Source organism: Myotis brandtii, unplaced genomic scaffold (assembly GCF_000412655.1).
Source record: "Myotis brandtii unplaced genomic scaffold, ASM41265v1 scaffold92, whole genome shotgun sequence".
NCBI lineage: Eukaryota > Metazoa > Chordata > Mammalia > Chiroptera > Vespertilionidae > Myotis > Myotis brandtii.
Window position 1 is genome coordinate 499,317 of NW_005371791.1, and position 15,836 is coordinate 515,152.

The 15,836-nt window shown below is 31.8% G+C and overlaps 1 protein-coding gene across 1 annotated transcript in view; it reads right to left on the reverse strand.

The window, feature by feature from the left end:
• The window catches only part of DACH1 (dachshund family transcription factor 1), a 441,589-nt gene that overhangs the window by 122,808 nt on the left and 302,945 nt on the right, over window positions 1-15,836 (reverse strand). Inside the window, exons 5-6 of the mRNA XM_014532878.1 lie at window positions 9,539-9,674; window positions 6,322-6,456 (exon numbers count right to left, since the gene is read on the reverse strand). Of these exons, the coding sequence (XP_014388364.1) occupies window positions 6,322-6,456; window positions 9,539-9,674 (271 nt within the window). The remainder of the gene's footprint in view (window positions 1-6,321; window positions 6,457-9,538; window positions 9,675-15,836) is intronic.

The window sequence follows — 15,836 nt, forward strand, 5'->3', positions numbered from 1 at the left end:
ATTTCTATATATGATTATGGATAAAAGAAGATTTTATACAATTCTTTGAGAACGATGTATATCTGTCTACTTACAAATAAAAATGCTTAGTCAACATGTAAATAAATTGCAGAATGAAATATTAATTATAATTAATTCATTATGCCAATATAGATCTTAAATGAAAGAAATAATATAAAGGCATTTATAATAATTCATAAATAAATCATTACATGAAGCAAATTTATATGCAGAACTCATATGTAGAACTAGTATTTTACTCTCCACCTCACTTTTAATGCTATGAAAATATTAGCTACTAGCATGACACATAAATATATTTTTTAATCAGTGAGGAAGAGAGTTCTGTGCCTATCAAAAGGGCTTAAGAAAATAAAGCAGGATAACTGGAATAATCAATAGTCTATTATGGTTTTCCCATATTAATTATTCTATCTGACCACAAGTAAAAATACTACAAATGTATATTATTTATTTGTCATGTATATAAGACTACCCTCAAATATTTGGCCTATAACTCATAAAAGTAACCACAAATATTAATAGGATTGAACTTTCTATGTATCCAAACATTACCAAATCTTAAAGTTACAGGTGTCCTGGAGAAGCACTGAGGTCTTCGGCATCAATAAATGGCTCTATTTTTTAATAATGTTGATAATAATTATGTAATAATAAAATGCTGGAAAATGTAAATTTTATCTAGGTAAACCTGAAGTAGTTAATTTTACAAGTGGCAAGTGTTAATGGCTCAAAAATTGAATTCTTGTCTATCAAAGTGGACTCTGATTTTGGACCCGATGTATTATGGCCCATTTATATCTAACAGATGATACCTACTATGTTTTACACAGCTAAACATATTTATACCTCCTCAATACATTTATTGATAAATTCGGGGTCAATAAATAGTATTTAAGATTATTTTGATGTTACAAAAATTTATTCTGGCAATTACTTTCACAAACATTGATATAGAAAGTAATTGATTAGCATAGTTTCTTTAGTTATTTTTTCTTCTAAAACTGTGCACATTTCAACATTGTTATATATAGTCAAACATTCTAAAAATATTGTGGTGTCAGTTTTCCTATTTAGGATCAAGCATAAATCATAGTAACTGTGACATTATGAATTGTAAACAAATAATAATTTAATTTAGTGGTTCACAATATGTATATTTTTCCATCTATAAAATCAAGCCACAAACCCATTAGCTAATTTGAGAGTACTAAAGTTTTCATGGAATATTTATGTGGGTTAAATGCTCCGGGCATATATTATCTCACTTAACTTTGAAAAGAAATTTATTGTACCCACTAATGCCAGAGTCTGTGCTATGTGTAAAAAGATGATGATAAGACCAAACTTTCACCCACAAAAAATTTGGGCTGAGGACTAATGGGAAAAGAGACATTTACATCCAGGTAAGGAAAGAAATGAAACCATCCAGAAAAGGACAGAGGATGTTTGAGAAACATGAAAGTTCAATGTGATAGGACAGTCAGCAAGATGCATGGGAAGAAATATAAACACTAAAGGCCATGTTTTATAGCAATTGCTCATGATTAAAGGTATAAAATGGGAATCTCATAGTAGGGATTTTCTTAAGTTGTTATTAAAGTATTACTGGAAGCTCTGCTTATCAAAATATAATTCACAAAATATTAAAATCAGTGCCGTAAGAAAGTTCACCCAAGCTTTGCCTTCACATGTAAAATCTGCCATCTACTTAAGACAGCTCTGGATTCAGAGGCATATAATGTCCAGTGTTATGAACTGAGAATTAAAAGCATTGGCATTAAGTTCAACACCTTTACTTCACAGGCTGGGAAACTGAAGAGTAAAGTCACATAAGTAGAAATTTGGAATGTTTTATAAGAGACTTTGAGATATGCCAAGAGAAATAATACCTCAGGGATAAAAGTAAAGGAGTTGCATATTAGAGAATTTTAAAATAAAAATACTCATGGCTTTATATATGGGTTAACATCAAAATACAGAAATTTCTAGTCACATGAGATACAGGTTCAGATTTATAATATTCATGTATATAATATGTACTATTGATTAATTTGTATAATGTTAATATAGAATTTAAAAGAAGAAAGCCATTTTTGAACACCCAATCCTAATTTGAGTAAAATTAGAATTTTTAAAATGAGAAATATATAGGAAGAAATATATTTCAAAAAATTATTTCCACAAACTTGAGAAAAGTAGTAGGTGGTATAGTTATTGACAAAATATGTTTTGTAGAAAAATGGTCCACGGGTTGCATGTTAAGAATAAAACTAACGAGAGGAAATCCCAATTTGGCCAGTTTGTTAACTATTTTATTGCCTTTAGAACTCTGTTTCAAATTTAGAGTACCAAACTGAAAACCTTTTATACAAGTGTGTTAGTAACTAAACATCTTGAGCACTGCCCACTAAACAGAATATGCCACAAAATAAATGTTTTATGGATTGAAATAAATCCCCTGTATTACCTACTTATTAAATCGTTTCTGATTCTAAAATAGCAATGGCATCAATGAAAGAAAACGCTGCAAAGTCATCAATGAAGGAAAGTTTTTATAGTTTTTATAAAAACAAATAAAGAAGGAAATTTCAATTTTACGGAAAATTAGAAAAATATTAGCAAAATAAAAGTTGTACAATTATAACCAAAGGGTTGGTTTTGCCTTTCATATTGTTTAGTTTACATATCTGACCTTCAGTGTATATTTACTAAGTGATTACATCATTTTGATATTCTTAGTCCAAGACTGAAATACACTAACATTACTTAGATATTCAGTAGTTAGTCCAACTCTATAAGCTTAAGTTTTCTCTAATTAGAAAAAGCTGATTCTACAGGCTTATCTGTATCCTATATTTAGTTTTTGGTAAATTAAAAAATCCATAATAACAAAAAATGTGCACTAATGAGAAACAAACACTATAAATTAATATCAATGCACAAATATGTGATAGAAGAGTATAGCATAGCATAAAGAAACAGTGAGTTTAATTATATATTTTAAATGTCAATTATTATTGCCTATTCCACTAAATTTAGACTGAGGGAGAACATCAGCAATGGTTTTAGAAATCCAGAAAGCTCTAGAAAACTTGGCATTTGTTTGGGAAAGTAGAAGACATAAAATTATTTTTGATGCTATGAGCTCTATCACAGATTTCCTCAGCACATATCTTTGAAAAACTCCTCTAATTTTAGTTAAAATTCATAATATTAAAAGCATTTCTCCGTATACCTGAGATGACTAAAATAATATTAATATGCCTATTATTACTTGTTCTTTTTTTTTTTAATCCTCACCCGTGGATATTTCTAGAGAGAGTGGAAGAGAGGGGGGAATACAGAGAGAAACATCGATGTGAGAGAGACACATCAATTGGTTGCCTCCTGCACTAGTCCTGACCAGGGCCCAGGCCAGGGAGGAGCCTGCAACCTAGGTACATGCCCTTGACTGGAATCAAACCTGGGACATCTTCAGTCCGCAGGCCAACGCTCTATCCATTGAGCCAAACTGGCGAGGGTGCCTATTACTTCTTGATACATTAACTAATTTTTATGTTTTATATTTTGAATGTACTTTAATTAAGCTATCCCTAGGTTAAGAAAGCCATTAGTGTTCTTATTTTGAAAAATAAGAAGCGTATTTACTCAGCATTTAATATTTCTGCTTATAAAGCCACTGGTTCTTCAGCTAATGATGACTCAAATATCTGTCTAATGGAATCAATAGCTTTTTAATATTAAAAATATTTAAAAATGTTTAAGAGTTACTGATGTTTAAGATTTTAGACCATAGTGACTCTCAGCATACAAATTAACTTTGGTATCAGTTCTAACATCAATGTTTTCTTAAAAAGTATCATATTTTGAATTATTTAAAGTGGTAGGCAGCATATTGCATATAAAAAGTCCAAGCTTAAAATGACACAAATATATAATTAATTTCTATGCAAATATATGTAAATAAAGTTACTTGTGATGAACAAAATAGAAATGGAGGCATGGATGTGGAACAGACTGACAGCAGTCAGAGGGGAGGAGGGAGTGGGGAGTAGATGGAAGTAGGTGAAGGAATTAGCCAAAGCACATATATGTATGACACACAGACACAGACAACAATGTGGTGATGGTAAAAAAGTGGAGATGGGGAATGGGATATCTGTAATGATGTCAACAATAAAAATGAAGCTAATAAAGTCAGCTGTTTAATACAGATATGTGTAGTAAGAAAGCTATAGGGCTAGTATAAGGCACACGATAAATGTAGTCATGAAAGAAAACAATGCTTAATTTAGTAGAATCTAAAAAATCTAGAAAACCTATGAATATATACTCTTAATTCAGTATACTGAAAAATAGATAAGAGAGAGTATATACAAGAGAGAGAACAACAGATAACAAAACACTAGTTTAAGAGTATCAATATCTATTATAGTTTCCATAATTACATAACTATATTTGAAATCATAAGATGAGTTTAATAGTAATTTTGCATTGCTAAGGGGAATATTAAAATAACTTATTTTTTCTTTATGAAATATACATTAAAATATTGGAAAATGCGAGGATATGGTCAAAGTCTTTATTCTGACAGAAAAAAAATTGTTTGATATGATAAGAAGTATCATTACTGACATAGAAAGATTTTGTGTATGTTCATGGTTAGAACATTCTCATGTTTCATATAAATGTACATTCTAATCTAAAGGCTATGTAATTCCACCTTTTGCCTTCCTATTAATCCTTAAAGAGTGTAATATTTAGTTCTTATAACTTTTCAACACTGTCTCTTAGAATCTTCTAGTAATTTAGTTCAGATCTGTATGCACATATAAACAGTCTAGTCTGCGTAAAGCAAATGACTTTACATAGATGACTTCAAGGAGTTTACAGTCTAGTACTGAAGCAGACCAATGAAGAAACAACTTCAATAACAAGGCAAATGTTGTAATGAAGGTTTTTGTGGCGGGCAAATCAATAGACCAATCTAGTATGGTATTTCAGGAAAGGCTCATGGTGGCAAAGTATAAAAAATAATATATACTAACAAGATAGATAGATAGATGAGAGATACATAAACAGATAAAACTCATTACTCATGAAAAAATAGTTACAAGAATTATAGATCAACCTAACTTGAACCATCAGGTTGATGAAAGCTCTCCACTAAAAATTCCAGTGAGGTTTATTATTTCAATCATGTCATTGGTCATGCTTTTTGTGGTGGTCTCCTCATTACCAGTTCTATCTGGGCTTTTATATTTCTCTCTCAGCCCTTCTCCACCAATTTTCTGCAAGAGAATTAAACCCTAATATGCTGACATTCATTGCATATCATGTTAACTTCTCTTATACATTTCAAGTGAAACTAGTCATGTGGCATCCATGGGAAAATTGAGAAATCATTTTCAGTGAGGCTTTATTCTTTTGAAGAACCCTAGTGGAGAGTGGCTGCTTAGGCCAAACAATGAATTATTATATCATTTCAATTAATTTCAATATCATTTCAATTAATCATTTCTTTCTGATTATTTAAATGCCTAATCTTGTTTATTTTCCTTTTTCACAGCTGATTGTGCTTTTTCTGTATTGTATTCCAAACAAGTAATACTTTAGCCCTGGTGGCTCAGTTGGTTGGAGCATCGTTCTATACACCAAAAGGTTGCAGGCTTGATTCCTGGACAGGCACATACAGGAGGCAACTTATCAATGTTTCTCTCTCACATCGCTGTTTCTCTCTCTCTCTCTCTCTCTCTCTCTCTCTCTCTCTTTCTTTCTCTCGCTCTCCTCTCTACTTAAAAAATAATAAAATAAAAATTTAAAAACACCATAGGCAGCAAAATTTCAGATGTATGTCATAACAGCTCCTAGGACAAATATATATATAAATATATCCTCGGGGGAGGATTAAAAATAATTATATTAATTATATTCATAATAATCCTATTTATATTGCTTTTGCTCTATCATGCTAAGTAAAATGACAAGTGGCCCTAAGGGCATTGAGAAAGACAAACAGACCTACAGTACTCAGAGATAACTAAACCAATAGTTCTCGCTTTTTTTTTTAATGTACTGGAAAATAAATTAACACCTACCTGTTGTATAAGAGAAAAGTAGCAGGTCTTCATTCATATCTCCTTTTTGTGGAGTACGCTTAATTTATGCTTAATTCTATAGGACTTCAAACTGTTTGTATGCCATCTTTTATGTGATGTAAAAATACAGCTCATTGTGTGATGAAAATCTAGTTCATATGTTGAGCAGAAAAAGCAGGGCCACATAATCATATGTTACCTTTATCAATATGCATTCTTTTCGACTCATGTCCGATGTCATGACCAGCCAAATCTCCCTCTTTGGGACCAGGGAGTACATTTGGTGATAAACCCATCAGCATCTGGTTCATGGACAACCCATTCTGATGAACAGCTGTCAAGCCCAAAACAAAAGAAAATACACCATAATATACAATGGTTAACTTTTATAAGAATACTGTAAGAATTGATAACTATGGTCAATCCTGAGGATAAGCATAAAATAATAAAAATATAACAAATTTATCTTTAGTGTGTCATGTTCTCTCCCCAGAATATAAGCTTCCTTTACTCTGCAAGAAATGCAGTCTTAACATGAAGTTAAAATATAATAAAAAAAATTCTAGTGGCATCAGAGGGCAAATAGAGTTTTCACCAAGGTAAGGCACTGAAATAACTGTGCCTTATTTATAATCTAGTCAATAAAACACAAGGTTTGATAGATAACAAAGTACTTCCTTAAAAATGGATTTGAACTCAAATTCTAAAATAAAGTGCCATTTAATTCATATCTATTAAATGGTTAAATTATTAAAAATAATAATTGCTTTCCTGAATTATTAAACTATCACTATTGAAATAGTAGGTACATGATCAAACACCCTTATGATTTTCATTATACAGTCAACAAATTTCTTAATAAATTACCCATAAAAATCTTGATTTTGCCCAAACATTTGAAAGAAGAATCATTCCATACAACCTTACCTTCTCTGGAAAATATTTTTAACATATCACAATACTATTTTAGAAGTTACCATTTAAAATCACCATAGTAATCATTGTTTCAGGGGAGAATCTTTAATGGGGGAATTCTAAAACTAGTAAAGTGAACTTTTTATGAATAGACTAATTACATAGTCTTAAGATATGAGGAGTCACAGGATAGTTATTATCTCCAAAAACATAAATGAAATAAACCGTACATTAGAAAAATCTGATGGTCACCATCTTAACCCAGTTATCACAAATATTGGAGAAATATCATATGTCTTGTGAAACAATGCACTAAGGACACACTAGCATGTCTGAATGGCCCAGGCCAAAATTGCATAACTTAAATAATGAGGAAACATCAAAAAATTCCAAACTGAGAGGCATTTTACAAAATAAATGACCTGCATGCCTCAAAAATGTCAAAGTATTGAAAGACAAAAAGAATGGGGAACTACTCCAATTAATGAAACTAAAGGAACGAATATGACAAGTAATTGCAACATGTGATCCTGGATTGGTTCTGGGACCAGGAAAAAAATTCTTATTAAAAACATTAGTGAAGGGAAAAAATATTAGCAGGAAAGTTGGTAAAATTAGAATAGCATTTATAGTTCAGAAAATAGTACTATAATAATCTTAATTTCCTGATTTTGATCATTATTCTATGGTTATGTAAGAGAAATTCCATGTTTGTAGAAAATAACCAATGAAGTGTTTAAGGTAAAGAAGCTGTTATCTATAAGGGCACTAAGTTGGCGCTATGCCTTTAATCAGGGTCTCTCCTTCAAAGGGATCAGCTGATTGTGCAAACCTGGGTGATGCGATGCGTATGTAAGAATTCTTTATATCATTTTTGAAATTTTTATGTTGGTTTAAAATAAGTTTATAACACATCAAATTAAACACGCACATAAATGCACATGTATGTATATGTATGCATATATATGTCTATATGTGTGCATGTCTCTATATTATTTACATTTGAAAAATTGTGATAGTCTACACATGAAAAAAAAATCTTGTTTTCATCAAGAATAAAAAAATAAAATGATGAATAAAAAACATGAATGTATAACAAAACTCACATTTTTCCTATTTGTCCATATTTCCATTTAAATAGTATGGGAAAACACTTTTCTTTTTCTAGGACAATACCTTTCCAATGACAATATTTTATTAAAAATTATAAATGAAGCAAAATATTCTTCACTAAATTTCCGGGTATAGTGTCAGCATAGCATAAAACCGTACAGAAAGTATGTTATTTAAAAAATGCTTTCAAGTAGTGGCAGCTGGGGTTTACTGGCTCCAGGAATGGTGGTCTGGGAATAGTTATTAAAAAATAGCTGCAATCATCTTTTACAAAATTAGGGAAATATGTTATAGGCAGGCCAAATCAAGTATTCATATTTGGAACTGTGTTGAGACATATAATTTTAAAAATAATTTTATTGCATCAAATCAGCCTAACATTTAACTCATCCACTTCATTACTATTCATATTGAGGATTTCTGCTGTATGCAAGTATTCCTCTATAACTTATAATGATACTTTTTTAGGAAATATTTTTTCTATTGTGAAAATGTTCTCAACAACTATAACTCCAATAAATGTTGTGTGATTAGGTGAAGTTTATACTAAGCATAATTTCCGGAAATAACACCTAATCCTAGGAAGGATACAATAAAGACTGGTTTATCAACAAAAAGAGTCAGTGTTAATATGTGTGTTTTTTAAAGAAAACAATATTTGGTTTTTGTACAGGCTCACACTAACCAGTTAACTTAATGGCATTTTAAATTTACATTTTCTTGGCCATGAGGATCAAGATTAAATATCTGAAAATGTAATCATGAAATAAAATATAAGCCTACTTTTAGAATGCAATAGTAATAATACATGACAATAATATGCATTATTGACTGTTACTAATTCAAACTCTATAATTCACCAATTTCAAGCCTTTTAATTTATTCATTATTTGAATGACTAAGAAATATTTTTAAGTCAATTATTTGGAAATCTATTTTTTATTTCTTTCTGGATATCTTTGTCTATATAAGAATGAATCCTAAAAAAATAGTGAATTTCAAAAATGTCGCGGGTAGGATTGAAAGAAAGGAGAAGGAAGAAGATGAATAATCCGTAAGCAGCATACTTAGACACTAGATATTTGAGAGTTGGAGGTGTTTACTTCAGAAACTAATCTAGAAGGTTACTTACTTTCTCTAACTGTTTCATAGCTCAAATCTTTATGTGTGGCATCAAGGAGAGGGAGTTTATACCGGAGCCTGTTAATGTGGTACCATACCTCACGGTATTGCAAACTGGGAAACATAATTTTGAGAGATGGCTATTGCTACAGAGCTTCAGAACATGATACATCTGAGATCTATTTGGAATGAGGGCATTTTGATTAGAAAAGCCAGCTGCACCTAATAAAGTTGAAAACGGTGACAAGTAAAAGTATGAGACCTACGGATTCTGTCAGAAGAGCTCTCGGTCCGCGCAGGGGAGCTGGACACACTGCTGCTGCGATGTGATGATGGGTGACTGCCAGGCCGTCGGCCCTCCTCCAGGGAGGGGGCAGGGGAGGGGCTGTCCGGAACACGCTCCTACACCGCCATGGGAAGGGAGGGGGAGAAAAGAGGTAAAGACATTGACCTTTACTTAAGGAATGTTGATTTTTCTCAATAATATAGAAGCATGGAGGCAATAAACACATTTTTTCATCGACATTTAGCTGTATTAAAAGACACCTTTTATCCTGAGCAAAGCTAAAGCAGGGAAACACTAGAAAGAAAATTGTTTCTATAGGTAAATGTCACTGTAGTAATGGTAAATGTCAGTCCCCCCTTTGGATTAAAAGGGAGGCTAAAGAAGAGAAGTAGTTTAGAACCTATTAGACATCAAAGAATTAATAGAACAAAGCAGGTTTCAATTCTAGACAATTACCAACTTAAAAAAAAATCTTTAAATATATATATTCTATTGCTTCAGCAAATGTCTAAGGATCATTTAGCACACAAATTATCAACATGATAGAGAGACCATAATAATAATACCAGAGGAGTTAACAACTATTCCATCATAGCACTGCTCTGAACACAACTGGATGGTCACACTTTAAGGCATCATAGAAATTGGTTATTTAATATTGGAATAATTTACTTTGATTCTAATAAATCTGAGACTACCTGCTACTTCTAGCTCCAATTCAAGCACATTTTAATGTGGTAAAGGAAATTCATGAAATATATATTAGTTATGTCCCAGGGGAACTTGATACCATGTTTTCTGATACTGTTCTACAGGTTCCTCTCCATATCACCCCTCTGAGCCAGACTAACATGTAAATACGCTGAAGAACTCTCGCCAATGAGCTATTATATATGGAGTTACAGATTAAGAAATAAGACATTTGTTAAAATTTTCTTTTTTGAACAAGATATTTATACCATTAGATATCAACACACATAGGCCTTGAGAAAGAACTGTTTTTCAATAAGTAATACAAATTTGAAAGGGTGCAAGTAAACTTCTACATGACACGTAATAAATAATAACTCATTCTTAATTAGAGTATAATGAAGTAAATATTTTAAAAAGAAGGATTTTAAAATTTTAAAAGAAAAAGTTCTAAAATGTATTTGTGCTATAGGAGACCATTTTGAAAATATGAATGGCTAATGTAATATGAAACACAAAAACTAAATTCAAGGCTTTGGACTACCAGTGGGAATGAGGGTAATTCATGTTCTTGGTCTCAGAGGTTCCATTAGCCCAGGATATTCTGCAATCCTACTTTGCAGTAAATCACCTGGGAAGTTCTTAAACATTACTATGCCTGGGCTTTACACACAGATATTCTAGCTTAGTGAGTGTTACTATTGAACTGTGTCCCCAGAAAGATTGAATGTGGCTTCATTTAGAAATAGGGTTGCTGCAGATGTAATTGGTTAAAATGATGCCATAGTAAAGTAGGGTGGGCTCTTATTCCAACATGACCGTGGCACTTACAAGAAGACCTTGCTAAGATATGAGGGGAAAATGGCATGTGAAGATGGAGGTTGAGATTGGATTATGCAGCTGCAAGCCAAGGAATGTCCAAGATTGCAGCCACCATTAGAAGCGATTGGAGAGGCAAGGGGGATACTACCTAGAACCTCAGAAGCAGCATGATGCTGCTGACATCTTGATTTCAGATTCTAGACTCCAGAAATGTGAGAGTATTCAGTTACGTTGTTTTAAACCACTCATTTTGTGGTACTTCATTACAGCAGCTGTAGTAAACTGAGTCTGAAGTGGGATCCAGACATCAGTATCTTTTAAGGCTCTTCAGGTGACTTTAGTGTTCATCCAAGATTGAGTACCACTTGTTTCAGACAATTTTATTTTTTCAGTTCTGGGAACATTGTCAATAAACAGATATGCCGAGGCTTAACTTTTGAGAAGCACGAGAAAAAAATGAAAATAATAAGAAAAAAATGGCCAAGCTCTTATCCAAAATTCATGCACAAAATGATCTTCCATTATATATTTTATAAAATAAACAATAATCCGTGAACTAAGAAACTTCATGAAAAATTTGCAAGATCAAACAATAGTATAACCAAAAAAGGAAACAACTATATTCTACTCTCAAAAGTTGCAAGCCATATTAGAATCTGTTGTCAAGATAACTTCTTGAACTTTAGAGGCTTTTGGATGGGTCAAAAATGTGTGAATTTGTTTCTGTAAAAGATAATTAATGAAAATCTCCCAAAGAACAGATGTGTTATCAATATTATGCTATAATACTAACTCTTTCCATTAATTTATCAGAAGTTAAGAATTAAATGCTGTATTTTCTTCAAATTGTGAATTTGACTGTTATGTAGGTAAATGTGAACATCATACAAAGTAATATTAAATATAAACTGTAATTGAAAAAACTAGAAAAATGTAAAAAGTATATAAAATAAAAAAAATGAGAAGACATAAGTTTGTCTATTCTTTAAAACTAATTTCTAATACATCTAGCTCAACACTTGGATTATATGGAAACACATGGCATGTATTCAAGAAAGAACATTGCTACATTTATATAAACACAATTTTCTAATCCTGGCTGGGTGGCTCAGTTGGTTGGAGTGTTGTCCCATACACCAAAAGGCTGTGGGTTTGATTCCCAGTCAGGGCACATACCTAGGTTGTGGGTTTGATCCTCAGTCAGGAATACACTGGAGGCAACCAATCAAAGTGTCTCACATCAATGTTTCCCTCCCTTTCTCTCTCTCCCTTCCTCTCTCTAAACATATCCTCAGGTGAGGATCAAAAAAATAAATGAAATAAAATAAAAAAAGTAAAAATAAATTACATTTTCTAAATTAATTCCCCCATTTTCTTCAATAGGTCACCCACAGCAATGTTTATTCATAAATCCATTTTAATACTTATCTTAATGATTACATAAGTGATCATAATTTCAGTGTTTCAGGTTTGGCTGAATAGACATAAAGTGCAATCTTGAAATAAATCTATCCCTCTAAAATAATTTTGCAAGTCTGAGTTTCCTGTCATAATAGATTTCATAGTAGTGCTAATGGAAAACATGAGAAACTGATTTTTTTCCTAAGTATTTAACTCATAAAATACTTAAATATTTAATGCATAACACTCTAGAAACAATGTTTACACCATTAAAAACAATTACATATTTTTATTTTTCCACATAAGTATAAAAGCATTTCATTAGTTAATATATTTCATTGTCGAAGTTTATTCTGATAGTTCTTTTCATTTATGAACTATTCACTCACACATTTACACAAACAAAATACTCTAAAGATCATAATAATTAAAAAATAAACTAGATTAAAATGTTAATGTAAAATACACTGTAAAAGCATAATTTTAGGCTTAGAGAATATAGGTGAAATTGTAATATTTAATTTAGCTTTAGCTTATTTTCCCTTTATATACTTTTTGTCTATGAACAAAGGATACAAGGACAATACTTAATACTTTTGTTGCAAGAAAATATTTTAATTTATGCAAATTTTTTTATTTAAAAGCTTAAGTATTCAATTGAAACTTTCTATAAATCGAGATACAACATATTCAGTCATTTCACTTAATGTATAATTTCAATCTTTAGAACATGATGCATGTTCTTTGAAGAATTTCATTAAAGTAAAATCCATTCAGCAAGTATAATTTTAATACATTGTTGTACAATAAATTAATTTATTTCAACAGCTTAATTCTTTTATCATATTTATATGCTTTCCTTTCCAGAGTTTGCTATGAGATGGAGAATAAGGGAGACATTAAAGAATTGCTTAGGAGAGAATCTCAAAATGATTACTAAAACAAAATAGATAATGAGTTTTATTCAGACATAAGAAAGAAGCAGTTCAATGTCTATAGGGAAACTACGTAAACTGGTAATGTCATTTCATTTGTGTAATAACCTTTAACCTCCAAGATGGGACTGAAGTAGGACAAAGAGGAAGAATATTTAATTTAATACTTCAACACACTGTTTTATAGTCTTGCATCATAAATCCACCAATCAATAAAGCACAATCTTTCGCAATGTTCCATCTTTATAAAACTAGCCACAATAATAAATGAAAATTTAAGAGGAATACTCTCTCACTGTAAGAAAAAAAGGTCATACTAATAAACTAATAATGCTAACAGAATAACAATAAAGGAAAAGCTGCATTTATTGCCTCTGGGTAGAATAAGAAGTATTGGTCTCTAGGATAATTCAGAATCAAAGGTTGAATTCAAAAAGATGTATTATAAAATAAAAAATATAAAATGTTCAGTATTATATTCATGTGATTAACTAAACATTTTAAAAATTGCATTGTCTAGTTGCCTCCTCTCCACCACAAAATGCATTATATTTTATCAACTTAAAATATTTTCTTAGAGTAAGTCTAAACACAGCTCATTTACCTAATAAAGGATTTTTTTTCATTTAGCTTTACTTTATGTGTCTCCTTTGAATTATTTTCATTTTCATCTATCCGTTAAAGATTCCATCACTAAATATGCTATTGATGTGGGGAGAAGATATTTCTGTCATTAAATGTTCTCTTGATATAACTTTTAACTTACAAAATTGAAGTTGACCGGCACTTTGCATAACCTAAACTCCTGAACTTTAACACAACTCAGACTTAGGTAAAAAAATATTGACTGGACACGTAATATGCTTCAGTGTCCTAGGTTCTGCTTATGTATAAGTAAACAAAACTGAGAAAAGTCCTATCTCCCATGCATCATGTATCATAAACTAGTATACACACTGATTAAGTGTGACATCCTAATCCCTTGTTCTGGAAAAATAAACAGAGAAGACAAACGGTAGAATTGGGATTCCAAATTTAGGAAAATGTTCAAAGGACTTTTAAGAGACATAGTAAATGATGTTAATATACTTGCATCTAGTACAGGCTCAAGTAACCACCATTGAAACCCTGTGACTCAAAGCTCTAAACTGATGCTTCAAGAGATATTTACATAGCCCTTTGTATTTGTTTTGATGATGACACTCAAGAAATACTAAGTTTTGCTCGATGTAAAAATGGTAGGACCCATAAGTATAATCATAACCAACTTAATTTTATTCTCCTACTATCTCTTCAAACTTATTCAGTGGTGGTAAGAAACAATATTTTCCAAAGGCCACCTCATACTTTCTAAGATTACTATTTGGCAATATAATAAGTATAGTTACTTTATCCAGTAACATATAGTTTTGACTCAAATTATAATTCATATCTATGTAATAATAAACACTAGCATCTTAATTAAAACATAAGACATTTTCCTTTACAACACTGAAGGAAGGGAACATACAGGGAAGAAAGCAAGGAGGACAAGGTAAGTTCTGACTTGGCCAATGATGCCAATATTTGGCATCATTCTTTCTGGGCACAGCTAATGTTTGAAGCCAACTTTATATCTAGTTAAGGCACTGTGCATGTTCTTAGAGGCCATCACCAATAAATCAAATTGGAGTCTATGTTCCTCTGCCCCTGAATTTTCTGCATAGTTATAACTGGATGCTTGATTCAAGTGGATTTGGGGGCAAGTCTCCTAAATGATGGTGTTTCCATCAGAAGCACATCATGTCTGCTTAATCGTATTTTATGATGCCAGCCACCACCGATGACCATGGGCTAGACTCACCACTTCATTAGGACTTGGAATTTGGTTATACTCTTAATATATCATTCTTTACTCATTTATTTGTTAGAAGATATATATGAATAGAAATTTCCCTAGAAAATTATTTGGTTATCCTGAGGTTCAGTTATATGGGAAATGCTTGACTCCACCACCACTCTATGTAAACCTTTATCTTTCCTTTAAAAGAATCAATTCCCTACAAATCTCCAAAGGTGAACAATGAACTTACCTTTTAGTATTGTTACAAGCTCATGGATTTAAATGTATGAGATCTGTTTGAATACAGAGATGTACGGTATCCTTAGTGGTGGTTGTGTTTTAATTATCTCTTTTCCTGGCTATTGTCCCTTTTCCATCCTATCTAATAAAAGACAAAAAGGGTAATTGACCGTACCTTCACTACGCTTCCCATTGGCTAATCAGGGTGGTATGCAAATTAACCATCAACAAAGATGGCGGCCGGCAGCCACGCAGCTGAAGCGAGCAGGAGGCTTGCTTGCTCCAGTGATGGAGGAAGCCAAGGTTCTCCGCCTGCTGCAGCCGGGCTCTGAGCTCCACTCTAAGCAACAAAGTTGCAATTATAGAAG